Source organism: Sarcophilus harrisii, chromosome 2 (genome assembly GCF_902635505.1).
Source record: "Sarcophilus harrisii chromosome 2, mSarHar1.11, whole genome shotgun sequence".
Lineage (NCBI taxonomy): Eukaryota > Metazoa > Chordata > Mammalia > Dasyuromorphia > Dasyuridae > Sarcophilus > Sarcophilus harrisii.
The window spans coordinates 598,383,834-598,401,492 of record NC_045427.1 but is presented as its reverse complement, the minus strand read 5'-3'; the positions used below and the strand labels follow the sequence as shown (position 1 = coordinate 598,401,492).

The window sequence follows — 17,659 nt, the reverse complement described above, 5'->3', positions numbered from 1 at the left end:
CTCTGGAACTATGACTAGAGTCACTATTCTCCTATGTCTGCACATCCTAGTGTGCTATTATTACTACTTAATTAACATTCATAATGCACCATTATAATTATCACTCTTCTATTCACAAATCATCAGTGACTTCCTATTATCTACAGAATAAAATATAAAGTTTTAACTCTTGGCATTCAAGGCTTTCCACAATATGAGTTCAATCTGCCTATCCAGTGTTTTACTAGTCTCTTTAAGATGTTTTGTGTTCTAGTCAAAATTGATTACTCTTCTTCCCCAATCTTTATTCTTTCCCCTCATCTCTTTAGCCTTTTCATGCTTTAACATACATAGAACTGATCCCAACTCAATTTCCATCTGTACAAGTCCTTGCAACTCAGATGTCACCTCCCCCATGAAGTTTATCCATGATTACTTGTAGATTTGCCTCCCCCAGATCCATTAGATTGCATACTAAGGGCAGAACACATATCAAATCTATCTCTAGAGTCTAGCAAAATATTTTGTGTATGATATTTACACATATATAATCCATATCAGATTGCTTACCATCTCAGAGAGAGGGGAGGGAATTAAGAGAGGGAAAGAATTTGGAACCCAAATTTAAAATTAAATAATGTTGGAAAATGTTTATACATGTAATTAGCAGAAACATAAAATGCTATTTTAAAAATCTCTGTGTATGATAGGTACTTATATGCACTCAGTCAATAAACATTTATAAAGCATTTATTATATGCCAGCACTAAAGATTCAAAGAAAGACAAAATAAATTCAAATGATGATATAAATAGTTCTGCATTAGGAAGTTTAATCAAGAGAAGCAACCTGAAATGAAGAATAAAGTGTTGATCTTAGCATCAAGAAGACCTACATTCAAGTTCCACTTCTGAAATACATTGGCTATGTGACTAAACAAATTTCTTAAACTCTCACTGCTCTAAAATTTAAAAAAAAAAAACTAAGTTAAAGAGAAGGTGCCAGTCTATATTGGTAGAGAAGTTCATCAAGCCCTCTGTACTCCAAATAAATCAAAAGTCTGATCAATTTTTAGGTGCCTTCTGAATGTAGAGTGAAATAGGAAAATGCTTAAATCCTTTCCACAGATATGAGATGGTTGAGTCCCTTATTACCAGTAGTCTTTTGGACATTGTGAATTAAATATCTTAAAATTATCTCAAAGTCAGAATATGCAAAACAGAACTCATTATCTTTCTTTTTTAATTTATTTTCAGTTTATTTTTTATATTCAGTTTATTTCAGTTTTATTTTTTTCTTTTTCCCATCACCTCAATGAAAAAAGAAATAAACTCATATCAAATATGAATAGTCAAGAAAGAAAAAACCCTTCTAAACAAAAACATGTGTTTTATTCTACATATTGACTCCATTACAATGCTCATTTCACTCAGCATCAGTAGACAAGAGTCTCATCACTCTTGGACTATGAGAAGTCATTGTGTTCATATCAGAATTCCTAAGTCTTTCAAAGTCATTCATTTTATGCACTTGCTTTATTACAAATTTTTCTTCTAGTTCTGCTCACTTCAATCTTTTCAGGTTTTCCTAAAACCCTCTTTTTAACTGTTTCTTATGGTACAATAACATTCTTTTATGTTCATGTGCTATAATTTGTTTAGCTATTGACAAAAAAAAAATCTTCTTAACCACCAGGTCTTTACCAGCATAAAAAGCACCACTATAAATATTTTTATACATATGGCTCCTTTTCCTCTTACTTTGATCTCTTTGGGAATATAGACCTAGTAATGTTTATTCTGGGTCAAGAATATGCAAAATTTAATACATTTAGGGGCATAATTCCAAATGGCTTTCCAAAATGGTTGGACCAATTCACAGATCTGTTGATGTACTTATATTCCCCCCCAGTTCCTCAAACATTTGGCAATTTTCATTTTTGGCCAACTTTGTAAATCTGAGTGTGAGGTAGAAATTCAATGTTGCTTTGATTTACATTTATTAGTGATTTGGAACTTTTTTTCTCACATAGCTTTTGATAATTTGGATTTCTTTCCTTGAAAACTGAGTTTACATCTCTTCATGATAAATCATCAATTAAGGGATATATGTTATTCTTATAAATTTGAATCAGTTCCTTATCTATCTTAGAAATCAAAACTTTATCAGATAAAATTGATACAAAGATTCTTTTCGTCAGTTACCTTTTTATCTTATAATCTTAACTGTTAGGTTTTTGTGGGAAAAAAAAACTTTAATTTTATGTAATCAATACTGTCCATTTTATTTTCTGTGATTCTCTCTGTGTCTCATTTCATTACAAACTCTGCCCCATTTATATATTCAAAAATCATTTGTTTCTCTACTCTTCTAATTTGTTTGTGATGTGTTGTTTTATATCTACTTCATAAATCCATTGAAACTAACAAAACAAAAATTAACATGCTCATAGCTACAATGTTTGCAAGTTAACTTTTAGGATATTCCTCAGTTATTATGATAGCAGTATATGGTATAAAGTGATCTAAACCTAATTTCTGTCAGATTGCTTTAGGATTTTCCTAAAAGTTTTCGCCCAATAGTGAAGCTAGAATTCATTATTTTTGTCTTCAAACTTTCCTCTATTTCCAATTTTTCTATTACTGTATGGGTACTATCATCCTATAGTCACTTGCAACCTCAGTCTTAATTCCTTACTCTCCTCCATTCTATATATCTAATCTGTTTTAACAATAATGAAAATAAGAATCACTAGCATTTAAAGTTTATAAACTGCTTTACAAATATTATCTCATTTTATCATTACTCCAATCCTCTGAGATAGATTTTTGCAAACCTATTTTCCAACCTGGTTAATATTCTTAATGTACCACTATAATTATATCAATTCTCAAATCTTCAATAATTTCCTATTGCCTACTGAATAAACAATGAAGCCCTAACTCTGGCATTCAAAGCCTTCCATAATTTAGTTCCAATCTACCTCTTGAGCCTTTTACTATTCTCTTTCATAAATTCTGTATTCAAAGTAGATTATTTACCATCCCTCATCCTTATCCTGCCCTCTCTCATTTCTTTAGCTTTGTTCATATTCTCTCTCATATGCAGAACTGATCCTGGCCCAGTTTCTACCTGTAAAGTCCCTCCTTTCCTTTAAGACCCAACTCACATGCCACCTGTTCCTTGACACTTAGCTTGATGCGCACCACATATAAAAATGATTTTACATTTTCCAAAGACTTGCCCAGGGTCACGCAACTAGGCAGGATTTGAACGAAGGTCTTTCTGTTCCTAGATAGGGCACCCCAGTGCATTGCCTAGCTGCCTCAAGTTTTCTTTAGTGTTGTCAAATCTTGTTTTTTTCCACTTTCATTACATATGTTGCATATGTTCCCTTCTCTCCATTCATATAACTACTTAGTCCAATATAAGCCTTTATTTCACATGTCCCTGATGCCTATTTAAATACCCTCCTAATTGGATTCCCTGCCTTAATTCTCCCACACCCAATCTATTCTTCACATCCTTCAGCTGCCCAAATGATTTTTCTAAAGCATAGGTTTAGCCATGTCACTTCCTCCTCCCATACTCACTAAGCTTCAGTGGCTCCTCAGTATCCCCAGGATGGAATAAAAAGTCCTTAGTTTGACATTTTAAGCCCTTCAAAGTCTTCCTATTTTGAATCTTTTTGCACTTTGCTCTCTTCCATGTACTTGATGATCTGGCCTACTGGAAGCTCTCCATCTCCCAACTCCATGCTTTTCATTAGCGTCTCATGCCAGTTCCTTCTTTTCTCATCGCCACCTCTCAGCTTCCCTGGCTTTCTTCAAGACCCATTTCAAGTTCCATGTTCTACAGAAGACTTTTTCTTACTCCATTTCTATTTCTTCTAGTGCCTTACTGCTATATATCTTTGTATTTATCTTGTATGTATATAGGTATTTATACATGATCTTCCACATTAAGATGTGAGCTTCTTAAGAGTAGATGCATTATTTTTGCCTCTCATGTTATCCTCAGACAGGGATTGGTATAATAGCTTAATAAATGCTTGTTGATTAATTAATCCAACAGATAAGCCTTAGAGTGGCTACTTCTGAACACTAACTTGTTTCAGGAAAAGAAAGAATAGGGAAAGGAGGAGGTAAAAGGAAATTAAGAGTGATTGGAAGTGAGGTTAGGAGACAATTATCTATATTCTTTCTCAGAAAAGTAATCATTCTTTTGCCAGTGGCAATCTCAGACTGGAGATTTCCTCAACCATAGTTTCAGAGGTTTCTCCAGCCAACCTCCACCTTCCTCTTTCTATTCTCTGTTTTTCCATCAGCTGCCCCTTTTGCTCTCCCTAGTCTTCACTTCCCCTCACTTAATTGCCACTCTTGGGAATCAAGTCTGATAATGGAGTTGGATCATCATTAGAAGAATCTCAGAAGACACAAAAATGGAACAATTATTTATTAGGGAGGCAGTGATGTGTTATGGAGGATTCGCAGATATGAAAATGAAGCTTTAATAGCAATAAAGTGAGTGGCCCAGAAAGCAGGGGGATTTCAGCAAATTTTAAGATTTATGTATAAGGTATTGGTGAGAAAGCAAGCATGATGATCCTTCTGGGGTCCATCATCACAGAACTTCCAGATATCCAACTTTCCTCTTCAAAATCTCTATGTTCAGCTACTTGAACTGCAAATATTGGAAGAAAAGGGGAGGTATGGAGAAATAGGGAAGGGCAGACTCTAAGTTGGGACTGGCTACCTGAGTAAACCCCCTAGTCTAAGAAGTAGGACTCGCAGTAGGAGACTAGCAGTAGGAAAGGCTACTGAAGATAAAGGTGAGAGGAAATAAAACTTAGTTTGAGAAATTAACTTGAGTGACAAACCTTGTGATCTTCAATAAAATATGTCATAAAGGAGAGAGACTTGATAATCAGGAGTTGGTGTTAGGGGCACTAATAGTTTTGGGTTATTTAACCCCTATTTGAATATCTATATTTGTGAAGATGCTGGGTATACATATAATGAATATGCACATTTATAAATATGTTATAGCAAGGTCAAGATATGAGAGGAAAAGGTGGGTTTTGAAGTGGAAGAACTGCATGCAACTGATATCCTTAGGAAGATACCTGGAGATTCAGTTCAATTCAACAAGCCTTTATTAAGTGCCTTCTCTGTGTCAGGTTCTATGATAGGTACTGGGGATACAGGAACAAAAGTGAAAGGAAGAAGAAGAAGCACTTGAAGTGATCCTTGAAAGGAGTTAAGTCTAAGAGGCTGAGGTGAAGTGAGAGAGCATTCTGAACTTAAGGGTATGGAGACAGTTTAACAAGGAATGTTGAGTGCACAAGAAAGAGCAATATGAGACAAATGAAGGACCAATCACTGTAATATCTTAAGTGGATATGCAGCATCAAGGAAGGCTTGCTAAAGTAGGTGGCCTTTTGTTTAAGAGACATAACATTTAGTGACAAAGTGCCTCTAACTGCTAGAGGAAGCTGATTAGACTGAATGTATTCAGATGTCCTGGAGGATCAGATCTCCTCTGTGGTGTGATAGAAGTGTTGAAGACAAATGTAACTCTACAAGCCTGGGAAGATAATAGGAACTAGGGTTTTCACAGAGGCATCTGTAGGAGGGGGAGGGGGAGAAGGAAAACACTCTATGTTCCCTGACATGCTCCTTTCCTCCACAGGCTGTGCCTTCCTCACATATTGCGCCCGGGACTCAGCCCTCAAAGCCCAAAGTGCACTGCATGAGCAAAAGACCCTGCCAGGGGTAAGTCATAAATAATTTTGGGATGGAAGAGGGAAGTAGAGAGTCAAAGAGGCAATTACTTGAGGGTAGAAATGTCCCCATCTTTGAACTCTTGGGTGTAGATGATGCATGAGCCTTGAGAAGGCTCAGGACTTGTTGTGAGTCAAGATGGAGATAAAGGCAGGGTAATGGGAAAGGATATATTGGTCTCTTCTGAGAATCTGGAGATGGTGTGTGTGCTTGGCTTTCATTCTTCAGATCAGGGGTTCTTTGCCTTTTTTGTATCATGAAACCTTTTTAACAATTTGGTAAAGCCTATAGACCCTATCTCATAATGACAAATGCATACAATAAAATGCATAGAATTACAAGGGAAGGAAAGGAAACCAATTATACTGAAATACTGTTATCAACAATAATTTTAAACACTTCATTCACCCCAGGTTAGGAAACTCTACATCAGAGACTTCTCAGACCTAGTGGCCTAAATATCTATAAAATAAAAAATCAAATACTTTCTGATTTCCTGGTGATAAAACAGCAGCTGGGACAAGAAGGATGGGAGATGGAGGGAAGAGAAAAAGTGAAGTAGAAAGGATGAAAGTTGACATTTGTTTACCTTGGCTTGGGTTTGGGAGTAGGAAGGAGAAGAAGACCTTCAGAATCTTAGGGCTTAGATCCAAAATTTTATGTTCCCCTGGAAGAATCACCTGGTGGGTAGATGTGCAGATCTGATTGGGGCCTTAGAATCTGCTCAAATGAGAGTTCCCCTGGCTATATTCCCCACCCTTCCAACCTTGTTTGACATCCCATCACAATTTGCTTTTCTTAGTGAAAGTGAATGTCCCTTAGCTACAGTCTGAAGAATGATGGATGCCTTCTTTGTGGAAGGCAGTGCTTGTGTGTTTTATTGGTGACTGGTCCTGATTTCGTCAACCATTGAACATACATTAAACAAAATACAGAGAATGACCCAGGTTTCAGGTAGCAGGGAAATAATGTTCCTCATCACCAAATTAGGCATCTCGTTTGTGGAGATCAGGAAACTGACTGATTCACACTGAAAGATAACTGGAAGAAGGAGAAGAATCATGGAATCAAGATCTAGTGCTGGAAAGTACCTTAGAGATGCTTCCAAATTCTTCATTTGAAATATTAAGAAACCAAACCTCAGAGAGTTAAAGTGACTTACCTACAGTCACACAAATAAAAAGTGGCAGAACTATGATCATCAGTCTAGAAGTAAGAGAAACCTCGGAGCCCATCATTTTACATCTGGAGAAACTAAATTTGAATCTATGCCCTCTTGCCTCCAATCTCATATCCTTTCTATTATACTAGGGATAAGTGTAGAAAACTAATGAGTCTGGGATAAGCATATTCCCTTCAAGTAGGGATGGTAATTGAATACTAGATTCCAGGAAGTCTGGCTCTAGCTCCATGAAACATTCATATACCAGAGTTGCTGATGCTAAGTTCAGGAATTTATATTCCTGTCTTCTCCCTAATATGTGCCTTCTCTCTCAGATGATGTTTCCTCCAGAATGAATTGTATCATTTACTTATTTGTTGTATCCCCAGCCATGGGCTAGCCACTGATTGGGAAACCAGAAGAGAAGATGTGATCCACTTCTTCAGAGGGCTTATGATCTTGTCAGAAAAACAAAACATATATGTAATGGTTCAGCAAAAATTTGTTAAGTGTCACGCACTATCTGTGAGCCACTTAACTCATGACCTCAGTTTCCTTAACAACAAAATAAAAGAGTTGGACTAGATTACCTCTGATTTTCATTGTACCTCAAAGTAGATAATTCTATGATTGTTCAGCGATTTAAAACAGTAATATTATAGGAAGTCAGAACAAAAAGAGGTCAATGTAACCTGGAATAGGGGAGGTAAGCTTCCAAGGGGATGTAGATCTTGAAGAATGTTGTAGGAACTGGATGGAAAGGAAGATAAGGAAAGGACATTTCAAGTTTATTAAGTATCATGAAGAAAAATGCAAATTATATCCTCATGAGGATATAATGAACGGATTAGCCAAACTGAAATAAAAGGTGTATAAGAGAAGTGTAAGAAATAAGGTTTGAAAGATGTTCAAATTTTAGAATGGAAAGGAACTTTGAAATCTAAATCTCTAGTTTTAATAATAAAAAACCTCAGATCTAGAGAGGTAAAATATTTTAAATAAATTTATCGTGCCTTATCTGTTAGGGTTCATTCCTCCCATACTTGTAGAAGCCTTGAATGTCAGGCTAAGAGTTTGGACTTTGCTTAAAAGGAAACAGAGGTCAAAAAAGAATCTTCATCACAGAATTGACCTGACATAGAGAACATAGGTATTCATGTGATCTGTGAGAAGTGCAATGAGGCTCAAAAACCATCTCTGGCTCTGATCCTAAGACTACTCTAGTATCATAGATTCAGAACAAGAAGGAATCTTAGAGGTCATATAGTCCAACCTCCTCATTTTAGAAATGAGAAAACCTTAAAAAGGTAAGGGACTTAGCCAAGACCACACAAATAGCAAGATGCAGAATCAAGATTCGAACCTGATTCTGTATCTATTGTTCTTTGCATTGTCACATGATTGGAACCTAAAAAGGACACTTGGTGATATCAGCATAAACTATAGCTTCTTTTCATCTTTAGGGACCCCAGGATGGGAGTGGAGAAGTGTAGTTCTGGCTGGGTTACAGAGAACTTTAATGGTTAATAAAGCAATAAAGAACCCCATGGATTTAGAGTTAGGAAAGGATGTCCACTGCAAAGCAATAAATAACTCCCAGTGAATGAAGATATAGGCAGAGGGGAGGGGTCCAGTAGTGAGAACTAAGCTTCTTTTAAGATTCCTTACTGTCACCACTATCCATTGTGTTAGGAACTTGATCTTTTGCCAAAAGCAATTTCTACTGTATCCTGAAGCTCCAAGAAAATGGGTCCTATGCAGGAAGCAGTTAATGTAGATTTGGGGGCAACTTGGCATGCAGTAATGGAAAGAGCCAAGAAGCTGACATTAAAAGACCTGATTTGAGCCTTAGCTCTGCCTCTAATTAGCTTTATGACCTTAGGAAAATCACAGCCAAGGACTCAATTTCCTAATCTAGAACTTAGATGAACTCTAAAGCATTTAAGTTGTCTTCTGGTTCTAATATTCATGATTTGGGGAGGCATGAGAGGAGGGGTAAGCTTGATAGATGCATCCTTATGATTCTCCTTTTCAAGATCATAAATAACATGTCAGCACTCTTACAATCTGAGCTGAGGGACTCTCAGTTAGGGCTAAGACCTAAAAGTCAATAGTTTCAATGAATATTTATTGTCTACCAAAGTAAGTTCAAATTCTTTAGTCTAAAGTTTGTCAAGTCACTTTCCAGTATCCACCAAGAAACTTACATCTAGAGTCCTGAGTGCAACAGAAGCTCTTTACCTTTGTATCTCAAGAAATCTGAAACCCAAACTTTATCTCAAAAACACAAGAAAACACAGAATCTTACTGTGTCTACCTTAAAAGACACCACCTCCCCAATAAAGCTATGCAGACCTGAAGGCCTCTGTTCTCCAGGGCCAAAATATAGCATTGATTCCCTTTGGATTCCACTCTACTTGGATTTATCTGGGTTTCAACCTTCTGAGCTTAACAAAGTGAAAATAAATATTTAATTATTCTCCTAAATAAAAATCGATGGCTCTGCCAGCGTGCAGAGTAAATGGTGTGGGCTATCAATCTTTCCCAAGCTTGGCCAGAGGGAAGTCATGGGAACAGGCAGAAGCTGTACTAAGCCATGCCCTAGGAAATCAAAAATTAAACATGGGGAGGAAGGAAGGAGGGAAGCACCTGATCCCTGAGAAGTCTCCTAGCCCAAGGCATTTCTCCAGCTATTGTCATGGCCAATCTTATGTATAACCTTCAGATTTAAGTTTATCTGGAAGGTGACATCATGAACTATATATATTCATCAGCTTACATACAGACTTTGAACATGTTGAAGACACTTTAGGGCAATGGGTGTGAAAAGATAAGTGAATCTGAGGGACATGTGTGTTGCTAGTATGAGAGAGAATGTGTATTTATAAACTTCATAAGTTTATATATATATTTATATATATATATAAACTTGTGTGTGTGTGTGTGTGTGTGTGTGTGTGTGTGTGTGTGTGTGTATTTTGGTGGAGAGATGATGTCCTAAATAGATGGGCAAGAGAATGGCTGAAATGTACAGGTGCCTATATAGGAGTCTATGGGTAGTATGGACTTCCCATTGCTTTCATAGAAGTGCCTCCTAGGTGAAGAGGAGGGGAGCAGGCAGTTCAGTTTGATATTCAGGGACTCCTTTATCTATACCAGGGCTTACCTTCCTGATTTCAGAGCAGTCCTTCCTCCAGAGTCAGAAGCCTGTCACTCCTTTGCCTTCTCTTTCTAGCTGTTCACCTGTGGCCTGAGATAATCTTGGACAGCTCAACTAACTTAGCTCGGGGATGCCTGATTGTCAGCTTTTGCTATTTGACAGACATAGCTGCTGAGGCTCAAAGCTGGGGTTTCTGGAGCATGAGGACTCACAGTTCTCAGAGACATTGAGTCCAGATGGACCCTTTTGCTCTTTGTACTTTCTGTTCATGACAGCAGTCAGTGACAGAAGATAATCAGATCAAACTCTACTCCATATTACCCAGGTCAGACTTAGGAAGCTATACAGTTTTGGGGGGCCAAGCCCTTAGCAGAAAAGGATCAAGAAAACACTCCCAGAAAGTTCTATCCTCTACTCCCAATGACCTAAAAATCTCCCAAATTTAAACTTTTTCTTGTCACATAACCAAGATATTTTCTACCCTAACAACACATTTCTGTAATATCTTTAACACAAAAGTTTCATCTACTATAGTGCGACCAACTCAAATTAAGCATTATTACTGGGGATCCTATGAATATCATTCAGATCTGGCTTCTGCCCACCAGGAAGATGGCAGGGAGAAAATGTGAATGTAATCTTTGGCTGCATAGAGAAAGGCATAGTGTCCAGGACTAGGGAGATGATAATCCTGTTCACTTCTAAGACACATTTTGAGAAGTAAAAAAAAAGCAGCCAGGAAGTTGAAATGATTTAAGATTATATCAATAAAAGTCTTAGTAGGGATTGAAGGGGGATTGAGAAATGAAGAATAATGGTCATCTGCAAGTATTTGATTGGAAGAAGGATTAGATTTGTTCTACCTGGTCCCAGAAAACAGAACTAGGCACAATGGGCAAAAGTTAGAAGAGGTGAATTTAGATTTTGTAAGAAAAAACTGCCTAATAATTTGAACTCTCATGAAGTAGAATGGGCTGCTCCAAATTGTCATCAGTTCCCCCAAACTGGACATCACTGAGCAATGACTAGATAACTATAACAAGAATTTTCATAGAAATAATTCTTTTTCAGATATAAGTTGGACTAGTCTCTGAACTCCCTTTCTACTTTATGATTCTGTCTACACTTAAAACTTGCTCTGAAGAGAAGATTAAAAAGGAGAAGGGAGGTCTTTAGAAAAGCTATAGTTTAGTTGAAAATAGAGAATATAAAGTTATTAGAGAATTATTTAAGGTAATATATGCCATTTCATATTCTGATAATCATCAAAGAATAGAGAAGAAAAATGGAATATAGAAGAATTTTTAGTAGACATGACACTTGACCTGAATATTGAAGGATTTTGATGGTGGAAAGGGAAATGGAAATTTAAGAAAGGAGAAACAGTAAAGGCAGAAAAGTAGTAATTCAGCATGGTGAGTTCATAGAAAAATGAGATGACCAGCTTTCTGGGAGTACAGAATATCTGTTAGGGCCCATCTTCTTAAACTGTGATTTATAAACTCATATAGGGTCTCATAACTGAATGTGAGTCACAAAATGATTTATTATCAGTAAATGTTTGATTTGTATGCCTATTTTATAAATCTATATACATATGTAAGAGGTCACATAAAAATTTCTCAGGCAGAAATATCTCAAGATTGTATCAAGAGAAGTCTTAGTGGGGATAGGGGATTGAGGAAGGGAACATAATGGTTGTTTGCAAGTATTTTATTGGAAGTAGGCTTAGATTTGTTCTTCCTGGCCCCAAAGAACAGGTCACAAGTGAAAAAAAAGTTTAAGAAGTCCTAAGAGAGAGTAATGGGAGAACAGACAGGATGAGGAAGTTAGAGTTAAATTGTAAAGGGTCTTGAAAGTCAGTCTGAGTCAAGGTAGATTCTTATGTATGAAAAGTTCAGCATTCTAAACTTTTCTTCCTTCATCCCTATAAACTTTTAAAATACTTCTCTCATTCTTCCCAGTCTTAGAGAATAAGGTGACTCTGTTTATTCTCAAAGCTAATCCTCTATCTTATGACCTTAATCTGATCCTCTCATCTCCTCCATGACTTTGTTCCATTAATCATTCCCTCTCTGTGTGTCACACAGCATCATTTCTTCCTCTCTACTAGTTCCTTCTCTTCAATTAGCAAACATGGTCTGGTCTCCACCATTCTTAAAAAATCAAAACAAAATTCATTGACTCTGCTTCTCCCGAGATCTAGGATCCTATTTCTCTCTCTTTTTTTTTACTACCTAACTTACAAAAAAATATTCTGCTCATGTCCTCTTTTTCCAGTCACTTCTCATTTTTTCTTATTTTTATCTCCAGATATCTCCTGGGTAGCCAAAATCAATGACTTTTTAAAATCATCTTCCTTGATCTCTCTGAAACATACAACTCTTCTCCCATTCCTTTTATCCTTGTTTTCCTTGGCTTCTAGTGACACCATACTCTGAATCTTCTTCAATTTCCCTGATGATTCTGCTTCTGTCTCCTGCTGCTAAAAGGTGAATTCCCTCAAAAATGTCCTCAAGTTCTCTACCCTTTTTTCCTCTGGGATCTTTCTACTTCTGATCAAAACTATTTCCATGCTTTCATTGATCACCTATATATAAATGAATTCTAGATATTTGTCCCCAGCATCTCAGAGGTTCAGTCACAGATTTCAAACTTCTGCTTAATTATCCCTACTTGGATGCCTTTTTGGCACTCAGCATATCTAAAACAGAATTCATATTCCCCCTCCCCCTTAGCCTATTGATAACACCACTATTCTCTTAAGTATTTCAGATTTATCACCTTAAGGCAACATATCTAATAAGTTTCCAGGTGTTGTCATTTCTACCACCCCAATATATCTCCTAAAAATTCCCTCTAGAATAGTGTATTTCAAGTCATAATGAGTCTTAAATCATTAGATCTTTTCTAAAGCATTCCTTGAAAGGTAGTCATCTATTCTCTTCTTGAACACTTTCATTTTGGGGAAGCTCATCACTTCATGAAGTAACCTTTCCTTAATGTGGACAACTTTAACTATCAGAAAATGTGTGTGAGTGTGGTTGTGGCAGCAGTAAGTCGGGAGATGGGGGGCAGCTGGGGTTATTTGTGTATAAGAGAGACTATCTGGATTTCCTTTTTTGCTTTCCCACTCACCTTTCTGAGTCTTCCTTCCTCCTTTTCCTAATGTCTTGAATCCCTGGGAATTATCTTGTCACCATTAGCAATATCCCATTCATGGGTCTTTTGGCTAGGCAATAGAAAAACTAATTGTCTGCTTGGGGTGTCTCCTTTGATAAAGGCAGGAAAATAGAGAAAGAAGTTAGCTAAGCAAAGCCTTGGAAAACACTGATGGGGAGTTTAACCAGCTCTTAATGAAGTGAGGATGCCTGCCAGGAAGAAATCATTTAAAAAGTAAAATGAAATCGAAGAGCATCTGTACTGAATGGTAGGTCATAATAATAATTCATATTTATATAGTACTTTATGGTTGCAAAGCATTGTATACACATTCTCTCATTTGATTCTCACAAAACCCTGTAAGAATAATGCAATTATTATTACCCCCATTTTACAGATGAAGTTGCCCAAGCTTACATACCGAATGAGGGTCAAAGCTCAGAGTCAAACCTAGATCTCTAATGTACTAGAACTCTCACTCCACTCCAGGATTTCCACCATACCAGGCATGTGCCGAAACCAGTGCTTTACATTCAAGTTCACCAGGGCTTTCTGGTGAATGCTGAAAATTTAATGATTAAATGATTCCTCCCAAGTATTTTACAACTTAACTTACTCTAATTTATCATATGTTATTTCAAAGGCATGTAAGTATTGGAGAGCTCAACCGTCCATTATGTTCACCTCACCAGTGTCCATTTGTATACATGAAACATTTGTGGAAACCCCTGTGGGTTTACACATACTGGTCATTTTACTCTGACAGTGCATATCCACGAATGAGAGGGTTGTTCCAATGAAATGGACTTGTCTTAGCTTTGATTATTAGATTTATACTTCTGCAAAGTATTTGTCTCTAGAGCTATTTAATAATAATAGAAATAAATCTTATATAGGTGGAAGTACAGTTAGATGAAACTGATTGAATAGCCAATCCTAAAAGAGTAATTATTGATGGATCAATGTCAACTTCAAGGAAAATTCTAATGGAGTGCCCCAGGGATCTGTCCTCTGTGCTTCACTAGATCAAGGGAATATGATCAGTACCATGGACAGCTGAATTAATATCTGACTTGGATTGAGACTTTGCTAAAGAAAAGGAATAAGCAATTATTCAGTGCCAGCTATATGCCAAATGCAGTACTAAATGCTTTACAAATATATCATTTGATTATCTCAACAACACTACAAAGTAGATACTATTCTCCCCATTTTATGTTTGAATAAATTGAAGCAGACAAAGATTAAGTGATATCCAAAATCACGCAGCTGAGAGATGCTAAAGTCATTTAACTCTAGTCATCCCAACTTCAGGTCTAGATCTCTAGCCAATGTGCCATCTAGCTGCCTCAAATTTTCGGATGATGGGAAATTAGGAAAGATAACCAGCACATAAGATAAAAATCAGAATTCAAAGAGGAAACAAAATCTAATCAAATAAAATGATATTTAATAGGGATAAGTGTAAAATTCTAAATTTAGAATCAAAAATTCAACTTCATAAACACATAGGATGTGGGGAGGAGGAAGCCATGGCAAGGTGACATTTCCCGTGAAAATGTCCTAGAATTTCTAGTACATTGAAAACTCATTGTGAGTCAGCAGTATGACATGACTTCCTTAGGAGTTACTACAAGAATTGATAGGCATAAAGTTGACTTATCTGATCATAAAGTGACTGGATGAAGAGGACATGAACAGAATATTTTTTTCTATAAGTTTGGTAGTTTAAAAAAGGAAGAGAAATAGGATCCTAGACCTTGGGAGAAGCAGAGTCAATGAATTTTATTTTGATTTTTTAAGAATGGTGGAGACCAGATGCATGTTTGCAAATTGAAGAGAAGGAACTAGTATAGAGGAAGAAATGATGCTGTATAGCAAACAGAAATGGAATGATTAATGGACAAAGTCATTGAGGAGATGAGAGAATCAGATTAAGGTCATAAAATAGAGGGTTAGCTTTGAGAATAAGCAGAGTCACCTTATTCTGTAAGACTGGAAAGAATGAAAGAAGTATTTAAAAAGTTTATAGGGATGAAGGAAGAAAAGAGAGTTAATAGTTCTGATACACTCTATACTTAGTGAGCCACATTTAGAGTTATGATTTTTACATTTTAGGAAATATATGGGTAATAAATCTACACAAGAGGAAGAAAAGGATGTTGAATGGATGAGTGAGCATATTTTATGAGGTTCATTGGAATGAATTGGCAATATTTATCTAGCACAGGCAAAGAAGAAAAAAAAAAGACAGGCAAGGGAAAAAAGGGCCATTATGTGAAAAAAAAGGATTACCATTGTCCTGTTTGGACTCAGAGAGTAGAACTAGGTGTAATGTGTCTAAGTTGCAGAGACAGATATAGCAAATATTGGTCCAAGGAAGAGCTGTCCCAAAGTAGAATGATCTGCTATAGGTATTAGGAAGTTCCCCATTACTGGAGATTTTTAAGCAAAGGTTGGATGATTTTAAAGGTATTGAAAAAAGGGAATTTTCTCATACATGGATTAAACTAGATTGCCTCTGAAGTCTCTTCTAATTAACAGAAGGGATAATATCAGAGGATTTAGAGCTAAAAAGAAGCTTAACAGAATACCTGGTCCAACTCCCTCATTTTTTAAATGAGAAAACTAAGGCTCAGAGAAGTGATTTGCCCAAAGTCACACAAATACAAGGCAGTAGACTTTATATTGAAATCTCTTGATTCATTTCCCACCAATGTTCTTTTCACTATTTTATGATCTCACTTTTCTTCTGGTCTGTTTTTCCCCTTTGTTTATATAAGATAAAAGATTAAGGAGCTTTACATTTTCTTGTTTTAAGGTACTCATTTTTTTCATGATACATATTTTTTTGTTTACATTTTCTCATGTAATTGTGCTCCTTACACTTTAAACCAATGTTTCTCTAGATCTTTGAAAGATTCTAGGAAAGCCCACTCTACATCATCTTTTGCATTAGGGATAAAAAGACTGAGGAAGGTAGAAGGCTATTACAGTTTCTATGCTGCTGTTTTTGAAAGGAGGATTGGATACTCACAGTATCCATTCATTTGTATGGCAATCCATGAGTTTGGGGCAGTGGGAACAGCACTGGATTTGGAGTCAGAGGACCTTGGTTCAAATCATGATTTTTCTACCAACTATTTCTGGGACATTGGAAAGATCACTTAAGTCCTTTGGGAGTTGGTTTCCTCATCTGCAAAATAAAGATGCCAACTTGATCATCTCTAATTTCCTCGCCAACTCTAAATATGTGAACTCATAGTCTCATTTGGTTTTAATAAACACCTTCCATGAAGTAGCATGACCTATTGTATAGAAAAACAGTCTTGATTTATGGAAAATATGGTTTCAAATCCTATATGTAAAAGATAACTAAGATGCTGACTCTGTGGCTATAAGCAAGTCAATTACTTACAAATCAAATAATTTTCATTGCCTCCTGAAAACTTTCTGTTACTAGAAGTTACAGATGAGTTACTGAGCTAACTTGATGAAATAATGTCTCCAATCAAAAAGAAATCACTCTTTAAGTCAAAAAGGATATTTTACAGATTAGAAAAATGACTCTTTGAAAGGTTAAGAAACTTTCCCAAGAGAACACAATTCAAAAACAAAATACATTAATCACCTACTAATATACACGTGATAGATTAGATCCAAACCTCTAGAACTACATTTTTCATAGTGAACTTGACAGCACTCACCACACCTTTCCAATTCTGTGGATGACGCCAAGCTACCATGACATATAGTCAATCATTTCAATTCAACAAATATCTATTAAGTAACCTACTCTTTGCGGGGGAAGGTTGGGCAATACACTATGAATAACAATTGTATCCTGGTTAATTGTTTCCTATTCGTTAATGAACTTTGATTAATTGTTTTTTATTTATAAAAGTCTGTCTTCCCCTGAATTAGAGGGCTAAGCCAAAGCTGAGGAGAACTACTCCCATTTTGTTAAGCAATTGGCAGGTGTTACTTAATAAATCAATATGCTAGGAACACTGAACCTTTGTTTCCTCACTCATTTCATCTTTCATTCTACCACAAGATTCTGAACCTACTCTTAAAGAACTTATAATCAAATAGTAAGGGAAAGAATTAGGACAATACTAAATGCAGAGGGATTCAGGTTCCTCAGGATCCTGGAGAGTTAAGTATTTCCTCAGGTTCTATTAGGGAGAAGATCCCATCTGCTTAGTTATTCCCACTGATGGAGTCATGGGGAGATAAATTCTACACCCTAGTAGCCAGAGTGGCAAATCTAACCTTATGAAAATTGATCATCTGTCCTAGCCACTCCTCAGTAAGAATCTCCCTCCAGTCTCTAAACTGGCAATGAAAATGGATCATAGGATTTAAAATTAGAAGGGATTTGACATCTCATCTAGTACAACCTTTTCATTT

General features: G+C 36.4%; 1 protein-coding gene across 7 annotated transcripts in view; it reads left to right on the top strand.

Annotated features, from left to right (window-relative positions):
- Positions 1 to 17,659, top strand: part of CELF6 (CUGBP Elav-like family member 6) — a 106,808-nt gene that overhangs the window by 12,957 nt on the left and 76,192 nt on the right. For all 7 annotated transcript variants that reach the window (XM_031956350.1, XM_031956351.1, XM_031956352.1 and 4 more), the window contains exon 2: positions 5,671 to 5,753. In XM_031956350.1, the coding sequence (XP_031812210.1) occupies positions 5,671 to 5,753 (83 nt within the window). The remainder of the gene's footprint in view (positions 1 to 5,670; positions 5,754 to 17,659) is intronic.